This window comes from Symphalangus syndactylus, chromosome 13 (assembly GCF_028878055.3).
Source record: "Symphalangus syndactylus isolate Jambi chromosome 13, NHGRI_mSymSyn1-v2.1_pri, whole genome shotgun sequence".
In the NCBI taxonomy this organism is placed as follows: Eukaryota; Metazoa; Chordata; class Mammalia; order Primates; family Hylobatidae; genus Symphalangus; species Symphalangus syndactylus.
In genome coordinates, this window is record NC_072435.2 from 53,597,501 (window position 1) to 53,610,543 (window position 13,043).

Below are 13,043 nucleotides of genomic sequence, written 5' to 3' on the forward strand. Positions count from 1 at the left end.
GTGCCCTGGAGTTTAAAGTATCCTGTGACAAGGCTTTTGCATGTTACTGTAGTAACCAGATTTCCTTGAGTAAGGATGGTAAATGGGAATTTATCATTTATGTGTTGCATTTCGCCTTATTATAACCAGGGTGCATTGTGGTCATTTCTCCTTACACATTTTTGAAGCTCTGCTCACAGCCTTTAATGTGCATGCAGGTTCTCTGGGGCTCTTGTTGAAATACAGATTCTGATTCAGTGGGTCTAGGGTGTCCTTAGAGCTTACACTTCTGAAGTGTTCCCCAAGGACGCCAGTGCTGCTGGTCCATGGACCACACTTTGAGTAGCAAGGCTGTAAGAGACATTCATCCTTGGAGTTCTCCTGTTTGGCTTAAAAATTGTGACCCCTCTGTTTTAATATCTCCCTTGCCCCAAAAGAAAGTCTCATTAAATCTGGTATTGTGCCTTTTTTATGTTGGCTATTAACAGCCACGTCTTTCCCTTTTTCTAAATAGGAAAACACCGAATTGCTCATAAACCGCATTCCAAACCAAAAACTTCAGTTATTTTTGAAGCAGATACTGCAAATGATGTGAAATCCAAGGATTTGCTAGCTGATAAAGAACTGTGGGCTCGACTTGAAGAACTAGAGAGACAAGAAGAATTGCTGGGTGAACTTGATAGGTACTTGATGACAAATTATCTTTCCAAGATAATTTGTTTCTATACACATTTCCTCATTAATCTTTTTCTTCATTAATAAAATAATATGTGTTCATTGAAGAAAATGCAGGGAAGCATAATATATTATCAATAATCCTTTCACCTCAAGATAAACATTAATTCTCTGGAATATTTTCTTACAGGATTGTGTGTTTGTGCATATTCCCATGCATGTGCATGTACTTAAATACTTAAGATCAACATCTTCATTTTTTATTATAGCCTATTTTTATATAATTAATTATACCAGATAGTTGACTTTTAATAATCATGGATTTAATATATATAATGTTAAATTTTAAATGAAGTATTTTTATACCACACCCAGGATAGTGCTCTATCTTTGAATGTGTTGTGAAAAACAAAAATACACTTTGAATTTAAGTTTGATACAGTAAAATGTTTATTCTTGCTTTCCTTTTATAAACTTTGGAGCAGGTAATTTGTAATCTGGTCAGATAGCTGTATGTATGAGAAACTTTACCAAATTGCTGTTTGAAATACACATTAGCACACACTTAGAATTGTTAAAATGCTAAATGAAGTCTGCTACTCGAGAAGTTCCTATATTATTTTGCTTAAATGATGTACCATATGCAATAATTAGTTTCTGTGAAAAATAGGGCAGGAAGCATAAAAGTTTCTTTTTCCTACTGTTTCACCTATAAATTCTTAGGTCTTTATGATTAACTGATACTATTCATTTTTTAAAACCAGTTTTGGATCTTGTGATTTTTCTTGGTCATGATTCTCTTTCTATTTTTTGTATGATGTGATTTCAGTTCTGTTGCATTTTCAATTTTGTTATTTTTGTGAGGTCCTCAAATCTTTTATAGAATCAAGTATGATAAATGTTCATTCATGCATATAAATATATTCATGTGCATATGTATAGATCCTTTATTTTTAAAAATTACAATAATACATGCTCATTGTAAAATATTCTGAGTATAGGAGTAGAAAATAAGTGTGTATTATGTGGTTTCAATTTCTAGTCTTTAGAGATACATGTTCTCTGAATTTCTTACAACTTTATTATTATTGGTACTATATTTATATTGCATATGGCCAATATCTTTTTTGCAAAGATAAAAAAATTATCTTCTATATTCTACTTATGTCTGAATAACTGCAATATATAGAAGCAACATAGGAACTGTTTTTTGTTAATTTATTTCAAAACATTTTTTTGTTTTTGAACTTGGAATTCTAGTTTTAAAAATACTTTATTCAAGATCTTAGTATTTACCCATGGAAACTAACTGGAAATTTAAATAATGTAAAATTCTAGTATGTTTGTTTGATCTTGTTAATTTTCTTCTCCCTTACTAGTAAGCCTGATACTGTGATTGCAAATGGAGAAGATATGACATCTTCTGAAGAGGAAAAGGAAGATCATAACACAGACGTGAATGCGATGCATCAAGTAACAGACTCTCATACTCCTTGTCATAAGGATGTTGCAAGTTCAGAACCATTCAGTGGTCAAGTGAATCGTCAGTTGAACTGTTCAGTGAATGGTTCCAGTTCTTACCACAGTGATGATGATGATGATGATGATGATGATGACGATGACGACGACAACGTTGAAGACGATGATGGTGATAATGACCGTGAGGCTTTAGGGGTTGGAGATAATTCTATACCAACAATATATTTTTCTCATACTGTTGAGCCTAAGAGGGTTTGTATACTTTTAACTTTACTAATTTTGCGTATAATTTGAACATTAAGCATTATGATGTTTTTTAAAAGAGCAATATTAACAATCATTATCATTGTGGGTAGTGCTAGACAGGAAAATCATCTTTTGCCTCTTGTTCTGACCAATTTAAGAAGAAAAAGGGAAAAAAAAAATTTAGTTAGCTGGTATTGGTCCATTGTTCTCTGAAACAATGCATTGTTTGGGGTCTGGAAGGGGATCAGATTTGAGTGGCAACTACTGTAACTTCACCTGTCCTTCATTCAGAGTTTTCTTAAGAATCTTGGAGTTAATTATATTGTGGACATTTTGGTGTGCTTAGGATGTTGAAAGTGACTGCATTAGTTAAATTTTTAATTATGCCAGGTTGTTTTCTATGGACATAAAATGAATACTTTATAAGCACAAAGGGAAAATGGAGGAGGAAGTAAAAATTAGTTTCTTTTCTGACAAAGTAAATATAAACATCTGTGGATAATCATGACTTAGAATTTTGGCATTTTAGAGCTGGGGGTGACTGTGGAGATTTTCTAATACAAAGTTTTAAAGCTTTTCTCTAGTATGAAAAGCCTTTTGTTCCCTCCATACTTACTGTAGAATCCCAGTATTTAAAATAGATCAAAGCAGATTGGCTCTGATTGAAGGAAGGATAGGCTGCCTTAAGTCCATCTTTGCCCTCTCTCTGCTCCGTGTACTGCTCTAAGGAGACACTGGAATCCGTCTAATTCGTCTTTCTCAGGGAAATTTAAGGCGTAGAAGACATAGATCTGGTTGGTAATAAAACAGGAACTCTTTCGCCTCAGGGAGTGCCCTTTCTACATAATATCCCAATTGCCTGTATGAGAGTTAAGGGTCTGTGGTATTCTTAAGTGTGTGTGATTATTATTTAGTGAAATATGTTTAAAACATATTTGATATTTCTTAGCTTCCTGAAGTTATTCCTGCTCCAATATGAAGTGAAATAATTGTTTGTGTTTTTATATTCTAATATGTCAGACTGAAGGTGTCTTCCCCTGATTCTTCGGGAAAAGTTGACTGAGATGATTAGCCAGAAAAAAAGGTGGCTTTGTGATTCTTTTGCCAGGCTTTTACTTTTTTCCTGTTTTCATTTAGATAAAACAGAAAGAACAAATATTATTTGCAGGAATGTTACAGGGAATAGTGGTCATTATTCTGGAAAGTATGCTCTAAGTGCTGACTAGGGGTAGAAAAATAACACGTTAACCCCATGTGAACCCTGAACAGGGTTAGTTTTTGTTTTTTTACTCCTTCAATTTCTAAAAATTAGAAATGGTTTAAAAATTCTAAATAGGCACTATTTAATAGTACTTTTATGACTTAAAGATTATATTCTTGCTGAGTTTTTGTTTATACTCTTTCTTTTGAAATACATAATTCAAGCCAAACACTTAAAGGAATGGGGTGATACGAAGTTTATAAGAAATCTAGCATTTAGTTCAAATATATTTTGCCTTCTTTACAATAATAAAGACACTGAAGACTAGGATTTGTTAATAAAGAAGATTTTCTTTAGATGTCGTAGATCTGTGAGGTAAGGACTTTTTTTTTAATTCCGTCTGATAATGCACATCATTTCAGCATCAGAAAATTTCAGCTGCCTCTCTTACTATTATTTCTTTAGTTATAGAGTTTATTTGTTTTGGTTTCACTTTGATTTAATTTGTCAAAAGATTCTTAATTTCTTGCTCTGAAATTTTAGGTCCGAATAAATACTGGAAAGAATACCACTTTAAAATTCAGTGAAAAGAAAGAAGAAGCCAAACGTAAACGAAAGAACAGCACTGGCAGTGGCCACTCTGCCCAGGAGCTCCCGACCATCAGGACGCCTGCAGACATTTACAGGTGGGAGGCGCTCACAGCTGCAGGCCAGTCTGCTGGCCTTGCCTCTCTTTCTGCCACTGAACCTTTACTGGAGAAAGTTGACTGTAACACAGAAGACCCTCACTGAAAAGTGAAGTGTTCTGAGGAGTTAACTTAGGATCTGATAGGCTGACCAGCTGTAGCTTCCCAGTCCAGAGCAGTGGGAATGGAGGATTTTTTTTTTTTTTTTTTTCCACTTTCTCCTCTTCACCAGTGCTTTTGAAACATTTCCAAATGGTCTAGTCAGAAAATCTTGTATCTTCAGAAAGCATTTTTATTTCCAGTGGGCTAGGTCCGTATGTTTCCACCACAGCCATAACATGCTTGGCATGCAGTTTACCTTTTCAGAGTAGGAATTATACTGTTGCAGGTTTTTTCTTTTCTTTTCTTTTTTTTTTTTTTTTTGGAGTTGTTTGTTGAGAAAACTATCACTTGAAAATACCTACTGTTTTTATGATCCTTATTTATAAATCAGTGAAAATTGCTAAATGTATACGTGGGTCTAAAACTTTATGTAGAATTTTGGCACACCATACTATTGCCACCTAGGACATGCTTAAAAATAACATGCTGTTTTTTGTTACCACTCATAGGTGGGAATTGAACAATGAGAACACTTGGACACAGGGTGGGGAACACCACACACTGGGGCCTGTTGTGGGGTTGGGGGAGGGGGGAAGGATAGCATTAGGAGATACACCTAATGTAAATGATGAGTTAATGGGTGCAGCACACCAACATGGCTGCACATGTATACATATGTAACAAACCTGCACATTGTGCACATGTACCCTAGAACTTAAAGTATAATAAAATAAATAAATAAAATAACATGCTGTGTTTTATTAGGCCAGAGAAATATCTTTCAGAATAGTATGAAGATATCATTTGAGGCTATAAAATTATTGTGATTGTGACTATTTTAGATATAAGATTGTAATAAAAATTTTCAGATTAATTTCTGCAATAGATTCAAGGAAATTTTCAAAAAGTTATTCTCAGTTTTATGAGTTACGTACAGTGAATGTATATATGTTTTGAATATCACAGAGCCTTTGTTGATGTTGTGAATGGAGAGTATGTCCCTCGCAAATCCATCCTGAAGTCTCGAAGTAGAGAGAATAGTGTGTGTAGTGACACCAGTGAAAGCAGTGCTGCTGAATTTGATGATAGGCGGGGAGTTTTGAGGAGTATCAGCTGCGAAGAAGCCACTTGCAGTGACACCAGTGAGAGCATTTTGGAAGAGGAACCACAAGAAAATCAACAAAAGAAACTTTTGCCCTTATCGGTACCTGAGGTGTGTGTGTGTATCTTTTAATTCTTTATTTCATATAGTATCTTTGACCAGTTGTAGCTATTTAATCTGAAAAGTCATAAGATTAAATTAATTCTAGGTTTTATACTTTCTTGGTACTAATTAATAAAAAATTAATAGTCACAAACAGTACAAATATTGTGATATTCAAATAGTTTATTTTTTGATAAACACATTGTCTTAACGTTCAGCAAAATGGGAAATTTAAAATATCTTACTTGGCATTATGTATTACATTTGTAGCTAGGAAATTATTTAGCAGTTTATTTTAAATAAATTACCAATAGGTCATTTTCTGATAGTGTAAGGAGCAGATTACACTATTCTCTTTTAAATACCTTGGCTAAGTTAAAGAAAAATAATGCATGCATAGCAGATAATTATCTAAAGTCTAATATTTTACCCTGTACTGGTGAAGCTTAACTCTTGGGGGGATTATCGAATTGTTTTATAATCTGATGAAAGCTGTAGACCCTGTCCTTAGAAAAAGTAGTATACACTCAATACACTTTCACCCACCACACTTCTTACAGTTTTTGGTGGCGGTGTGGGGGAGGTTAGGAAATCCCCAAATAAGGATGTCTGTGAAATATAAGGCTATTGATTTCTTCATTCTTGTGTTTTGGTGCGTATTTGAAGTTTTCAATTTAAAAAGTATTTAGGAAGATTGGGGAACCCATGCCTGGATCAAACCAGTGTACACATTTGTATATACAATAAGATACATGCATATATATAAATAACCTTATCTAAAAATTCCATTGCTTTTACTAAATGGTATTATACTCAGCGTATTAAATGGTAATTGGGGATGGAGATTGGTAGCATTTAGGGACAGTACATATGACTAGAATGTTTTCTTCCCCTCTTCTTAGTATAATTATCTTAGATGACCTGGAAAGTATCTTACTTTATTTAATAGTCTTCCATACTGTTAGAAAACAGGTAATGGATGTTATCAGGTAATTGCTGATAAATATTTGAAAATTAGTTTTTTGTAAGGACTTAGTGTATCATGGTACAGCTAGAGAGTGTGGAACCTATTTTTTATTTCACCCTTAGTAGCTTTGCATTTTGTATGGAAATGTTTAATAGTAGTTGCTATAAATTTTTTAACATCAAAAAATAGTTCATGATTATGGTAAGTACTTTGGAAGATATCGTTTTCAGGATCTTTTTAAATGCTAAAATACCTCTTTTTCAAAGGCATTTTAAATAGAAGAAGGAGAAGAAGGCTCTATGCTCATCATGATAAAGTGGAGTTTTTAGGAAAGTAAGCTTTAAGCTGCTTTTACCAGTTGAACTCCAAAAATAATGTAGGAGAGAGATGGCTTTCTTTGTTTTTGTTTCAGTGGTGGGGCAAGGTAGAAGAAGGTGGCTTTTTAAATTATTCAGGTGATACGTTGTTTTAACTAATTTTGAGCGCTTGGTAGACAGAGGAAAGCAAAAGTTCACCTGTCAAATTTTCATTTGTAGAGGGAAGGATAGAGGTTCTAAATACCAGCAATCTTTAAAAAAAAAAAAATTAACTCCCTGTGTCTTACCTATTTTTGTATAAAATGACATGTACAGATATTTCCAGCAATTTATGCACATTGTTTAATTCTGTTCCAGTTGAACATGTAATTGACCAGATTAAATGCAGCAAACATCCAGGTGAAACTGAGTCATTTCTTTTTTTGTGGAACTTGATTTCTGTCATTGAGTTAATTATATTAAAATTTTGAAACCTGTACTTATTCCTACTAGTATCAGCACTTTTATTTTTCAACTTCCACTGATGTCTTAAAATTGAGGCAATATGCAGTAAAATATTTAAATAATTGCATAAATACCACCAAAGAGATGTCAGTTAGAAATGTCAGTACTGGTGAAACTAAGCTATTGGCTAGCAGGCAGCAAGGCTACCTTAGGATAGCTTATTCATCAACTGATGTACAAAAGTCAGAGTTTGACACCCTAATAGCATTTTTATTTTAATACATTATTTTTCACAGCATGGGCTGGACATGAATGTATGAAAGTTTGAAGACCTTTTATTTATCCATTTCTGTTTTTTCCCAGATAAAATTTACATTTTACATTTTGTTTTCATGCATGTATACTGTAAAAATTACTTCTATTTGGTGGTAAAATTAAAACTTAATGGTGTTGGTTTCTCTGAACAATTAGTATTTTGGTGTAGTAGAGTTGTCTAGCCAAAAATCTTGTGAATTTACTTTTAATGAAAAGAATTGTCAAATTAGTGAATGGGAAGATTTTGTGGGTGTCTTACTTGCATTTTATTACCATAACCTGACTTTTGTTTTCTAGGCTTTTTCTGGAACTGTTATAGAAAAAGAATTTGTATCACCTTCCTTAACACCACATCCAGCCATTGCTCATCCTGCACTACCCACTATTCCAGAACGAAAGGAAGTTCTGTCGGAAGCATCAGAAGAAACTGGAAAGAGGGTTTCAAAGTTTAAAGCTGCCAGATTGCAACAGAAAAACTAGGCCCTGTCTAGGAAATGGGAACTTACATCCTAAAACCTAGTTGTTCATTTGTTTAGAAGATCTATAGCAAAATAGGTTACATGTAGTTTGAAATAAGGTATCCTGAGTTACTTTGGCAACAAGTTCTTTTACCCTTATCAATGGTATTTGAAAAAGTCAAAGTAACTGTCTGAATAATATTCAGCTTGTTTTGTTAATTCTCTGAATACTATCAACACTCTTGTCTAAGTTTGCCTTTATGATGCAGTGGCAGCATTTTGAATTACTTTTCAAAGAATACTGTTCATATGCATTGTTTTTGTGTTTCAAACTAAATACAGGCAGTTTTGTGCCAGCTGTGATATTGTGCATACCATATGGACCATTTTAAAGAAAATTTTAAAATTTCAAATAGATTCAACAATTTTATTACTTGCTTTCACATTTTAAAGGCACTTTAAAAAAATCTACTTCTCTTGTAGGTTTTGCGGCTAGTTGGCTATTCAAGAAACCTCGCCCCTCTGAATGTCATACTGTAATCTTTAAGGAAGAAAGCTACATGAATTAATTGTACTCTATGGGAAAATTTCTTTGGAAAGATATTTTGTAAAACTTTTTTCCAAGTAAAAACTTTATGAAACTTGGTCTCAAAAATGTTGTGAACTTTATGATTCAAAATTGAGTACAGATACGTCCTTGATTCATATATATGCTACATGTATCACACAACAGATCTGGAATTCTTTCAATTCCTCAGACACTTCTTCCTTAGTTTTTGCAGTTTCACTGGGATTATATTTTGGGAGACAAGGAAAGGTCTAGATGCTTAAACATTTTAAATAAAAATCCTTACAGTTTCATCTTCCCAACATTTTCATTCTTTAAGGCTACTTTCCTACTAACTGAAATAACACATTTACTTTTACCACAATTCCTCAAAATAAAGAGAAATTTATTCTAACATTGAAAATAACATTACAAGTTAATCATTAGCTTGATGCATACTAAAATGTAGCTTTTAAAAAGCATTCTGCATTAGTACTAAAATAAGCCATCAATGCCAGTCCACCCTCTCTCTATTCATGGCTAAATATTTAAAGGTTATTTATAGCTTGTTTAATGAATTCTTCTTAAACAAAGTGAAATTATGTCCTAGAAAAGTAGAAGCTATTTGTAATTAAAACAGTTCAACTTTAAAGTTTTATGAATATGTATTTTAATGACAAGGGGGCGAGCTTGAATCCCCACTAGTTAATGGATAATTCAAACCGAGGACTGATTTTGAAAGATCACCTAAAAATGTAGATTTGTTCTTTAGTAAATTTAGATCAACTGTGCATATATTTTGTAGTTAAAATCTTTCAGTCCGTGCCCCAACCCTCACCAAAACTAAAGCAGAAATTACACACACAAAGATGCCCCCGTTAGGAATTGCTATTCACATGAGGCTTTCTGTGCTAGATTTTTTTCCCAGAAACAAACTTTACTGTAGGACTATTGTGGTGTTCTTAACAGATTTGTAATTTCAAGATGCATGTCATTAAATAATTTTTTATGTTCACAAACTTGATTTTGAGCCTATGTTACATCTTTCAGATAGGTTTTCCCTCATAGAACAAGATGGTAGTAGAAGCAGATAAAGTGTTTGATAACACATTTTTGCATGTTCTGCTCTGGAGACCATGAAATAGTGTTGCCCCATTTCATAGCTTCAGTCTTAGAGTATTAAATTGTAATTTAAAGTTACAGCTTTTTTATATTAAAGTTTGGGACAAAATGAAGCTGGTCTTACCTGTTCTGTTTTAAACCATTATAAAACAGAACAGCAGACCAAGAGATTCTCTTTTAGACTTTGTATTTTGAAATATAATAACTTTAGTCATTCAGAAAATTGCACAAAATAGTACCAAGAGTTCCCATATACCCTCATTTCATTCAGCCTCCCTCAGTATTGTAATATAGAACCATAATATAGTTATCCAAATCAGGAAATTTACATTGGTGCAATAGCGCTAGACATAAATTACAGATCTTACTTGAATTTCACCAACTTTTCCACCAAATTTTCCATTAGAAAAAGAACTAGTGTTCTTCTGTTCCCCACATCTTGTCTATGACCCTATCTTGCATTTATTTGTTACTTATTGCTCCTTAGTCTTTCCTCCAATCTCAGACAGTTCCTCAGTTTGTCTTTCATAACTTTGATACTTTTGAAGAGTAGTGGTGGGATATTTTGAGCATGTTCCTCAGTTTGGATTTGTTTGTTGTACTCAGATGCCTTCAGATTTTGCAATTTTGAAAAGAATGCCACAGAAAATGTATCATATCAAGAGGTACATTCTGGTTTGTCATTTCGAGTTCCTTATTTTGGTGTATCAGTCTTAATCACTTGGTTAAGGTGGTGTCTGCCAGGTATTTCCACTGCAAAATTACTGTTTCCCTTTGTAGTTAATATCTTGGGAGAGATACATGAGACATGAAAATTCTTTTCTCCTCCAACTTATGCTAAGTTTTGCATTCATTGGTGGATCTTGTATGTAACAGTTACCACTGGTGTTTGCCTAAAGGTGATTTTCTGTTTTGCCCTTTTCCACATTTATTTCTTGAAATTCTTTTATAATAACAAGCTAAGAAGCTTTGCCTCCATACCTCTCTCTCCAAGTTTATTTGATTATTTGTATCTGTGGACACCTGGATATTTTATTATGTGGGTTAAAATTCATTACTTACTATCATTGTTTTGTTGCTCAAATTCTTCTGCATTTGCCCATTAGGAACTCCTTTGAGTTAACTCCTAAGTTCTTTCAGCAGGTTCCCATATTTTTTGAACACTTTCTTACTGGCACCACAAAATGCCACAGGACCATCTATTTTTCCTGTCCCAGCCCTGGAAACAACCACTTCAAGGAACCCTGGTTCCTTTAATTGGAAAATGGTATTTAGAAACCAACATTTGTTCAGTTAAGTATACTAATTGCCAATAGGGTGTCATTGCCTCTTGGGCCTTTCAGCAGATACAGCTAGGAAATATATGTATGTGTATTAATGAATATACATTTATGTATCTGTTTATTAAAAACTCATGAGTTTTGTACTGATAATTCTGATTCTAATTTAACACCACAGGATTAATTTCTGTTTTTCCTTATTTGTTACTTTTTCCAACATGGGTAACCTGCCTCTTGTCTGCAGTGTATTTACTTACTGTTTTTTTGTTGTTCTTTCAGTGTAATACACATGTAGTTTCAGAAGAGCTAATTCATACCCTAGGAGAAACACATTAACTACATTGCACTGTTGTGCAATTCTTTTTGGGTTCTGCCTCATATTATCAGTCATGAAACAGTTTTTCAAAGTTACTGAGGTTCTTTTCTTTCCCACCCTCTCTGATCTGTGGACTGATCTGAGCCCGATCTCAGCTCACTGCAAGCTCCGCCTCCCAGTTCACGCCATTCTCCTGCCTCAGCCTCCCGAGTAGCTGGCACTATAGGCGCCCACCACCATGCCTGGCTAATTTTTTGTATTTTTAGTAGAGACGGGGTTTCACTGTGTTAGCCAGGATGGTCTTGATCTCCTGACCTCGTGATCCGCCCGCCTCGGCCTCCCAAAGTGCTAGGATTACAGGCGTGTGCCACCGAGCCTGGCCCAAGGACATAGTTTTAACATATACGTATGTCTACATATCATTGATGATTTTTTAGAATGATTCTGGGGCAGTATAGTATCTTAAAGGGGTTTCAGAATCATTAAAAATACTGTGTTACATAATGATTATGTTCATTTTACTAAAATTTGATTTTTAAAAAATTGGTCATGCATGTTTAAGAGCTTTCCATTCATTGAAATTATTCCTAATTTGTGAAATGCAGGTGTCTGTTTTACAGATTTGTCTCCTCCATAAGAAACAGGTTTTCAAGGGTAAAACTGATCTTTATCTATCTGTTCTTTAGGGGGTGGCATATAGGCTGTCAAGCAAAGGCCTATTAAGTGAATTCCTCAGTTACAATAAATATAATTTATATATTTAATTGGTCAGTATTAAATTTTTACATTTTAAAATAATTTAAATTTCATTTTAGAAGAATATCATTTAGGATTAAAAAATGTTTTTGCAGTTCCCTTAACCAATAAGTCACAAAGAGTTAAATTTTTTTTTTAGCACTTACTATGTGTCATGCGTTTTTAGCATACTTGGTGTGGATTATCTCATTTAATGCTCACAGCATCCCAGTGAGGTAGGCACTATTGTTTCATCCTTCACCCTCATCCTACTAAGACAGAGACTAACATTTTAAGCCACACAACCATTAAGTAGGTTAAACTCAGGCAGCTTTGCTCCAGAACCAGCACTTGTAACACGTTTTTTTGACTTTTTTTTTTTTTTAACATTGCCATCTAAACAAGACACTCATCTAGTGAGGAAATATGTGATCTATATGATGTCTCCATAATTTCACCTACTCACAATGAGGCCACCTTTTAAAAAATCTGAATTTTTGAAGCCTGTTTTGTTTGTTAAATTTTCTACATAAGAAAATTAATGTTGACTTGGTGGAATAGGGTAGAGTTTTTCAATGATGTTATTTGGCCATATACACAAAAGGAATATGATAGGTGGAGAACAGTAAAATTAAGAAGTCATCAGTGTAACGGTATTTCTCTGAAAAGCTACTTATTTTTTTCATTATGTGAATTTAGGCATTGTGTGCATGTGAGTTTAAAATTAGTATATTCCTCATCAAGTGACCTCATAGTGACCCTTTTTATCCCTAATCATGTTTTTTCCTTTAGAGAGTAATAGAGCTAAATATTTTCCTAATATAACAGGTTCCATCTTTTGTGTGTGAGAGAGCTTTCTGTTTTGTTTTTGTTTATATGCATACATGCACCTAATAGAATTATGCTATTATTAGTGTAAACAGTTGTTTCAGTACCTTTAGTGATGTTTGGTTACGTGGATGAATTGTGT

General features: G+C 33.7%; 1 protein-coding gene across 5 annotated transcripts in view; it reads left to right on the forward strand.

The window, feature by feature from the left end:
- The window catches only part of URI1 (URI1 prefoldin like chaperone), a 76,333-nt gene extending 67,605 nt beyond the window's left edge, over positions 1–8,728 (forward strand). For 4 of the 5 annotated variants that reach the window (XM_055235935.2, XM_055235936.2, XM_063615036.1 and 1 more), the window contains 5 exons: positions 494–662; positions 2,034–2,385; positions 4,124–4,266; positions 5,335–5,581; positions 7,913–8,728. In XM_055235935.2, the coding sequence (XP_055091910.1) occupies positions 494–662; positions 2,034–2,385; positions 4,124–4,266; positions 5,335–5,581; positions 7,913–8,095 (1,094 nt within the window). In that variant the 3' untranslated portion in view covers positions 8,096–8,728. The remainder of the gene's footprint in view (positions 1–493; positions 663–2,033; positions 2,386–4,123; positions 4,267–5,334; positions 5,582–7,912) is intronic. The other variant, XM_063615035.1, reaches the window with a different exon arrangement.
- Positions 8,729–13,043: the final 4,315 nt, after the last annotated feature.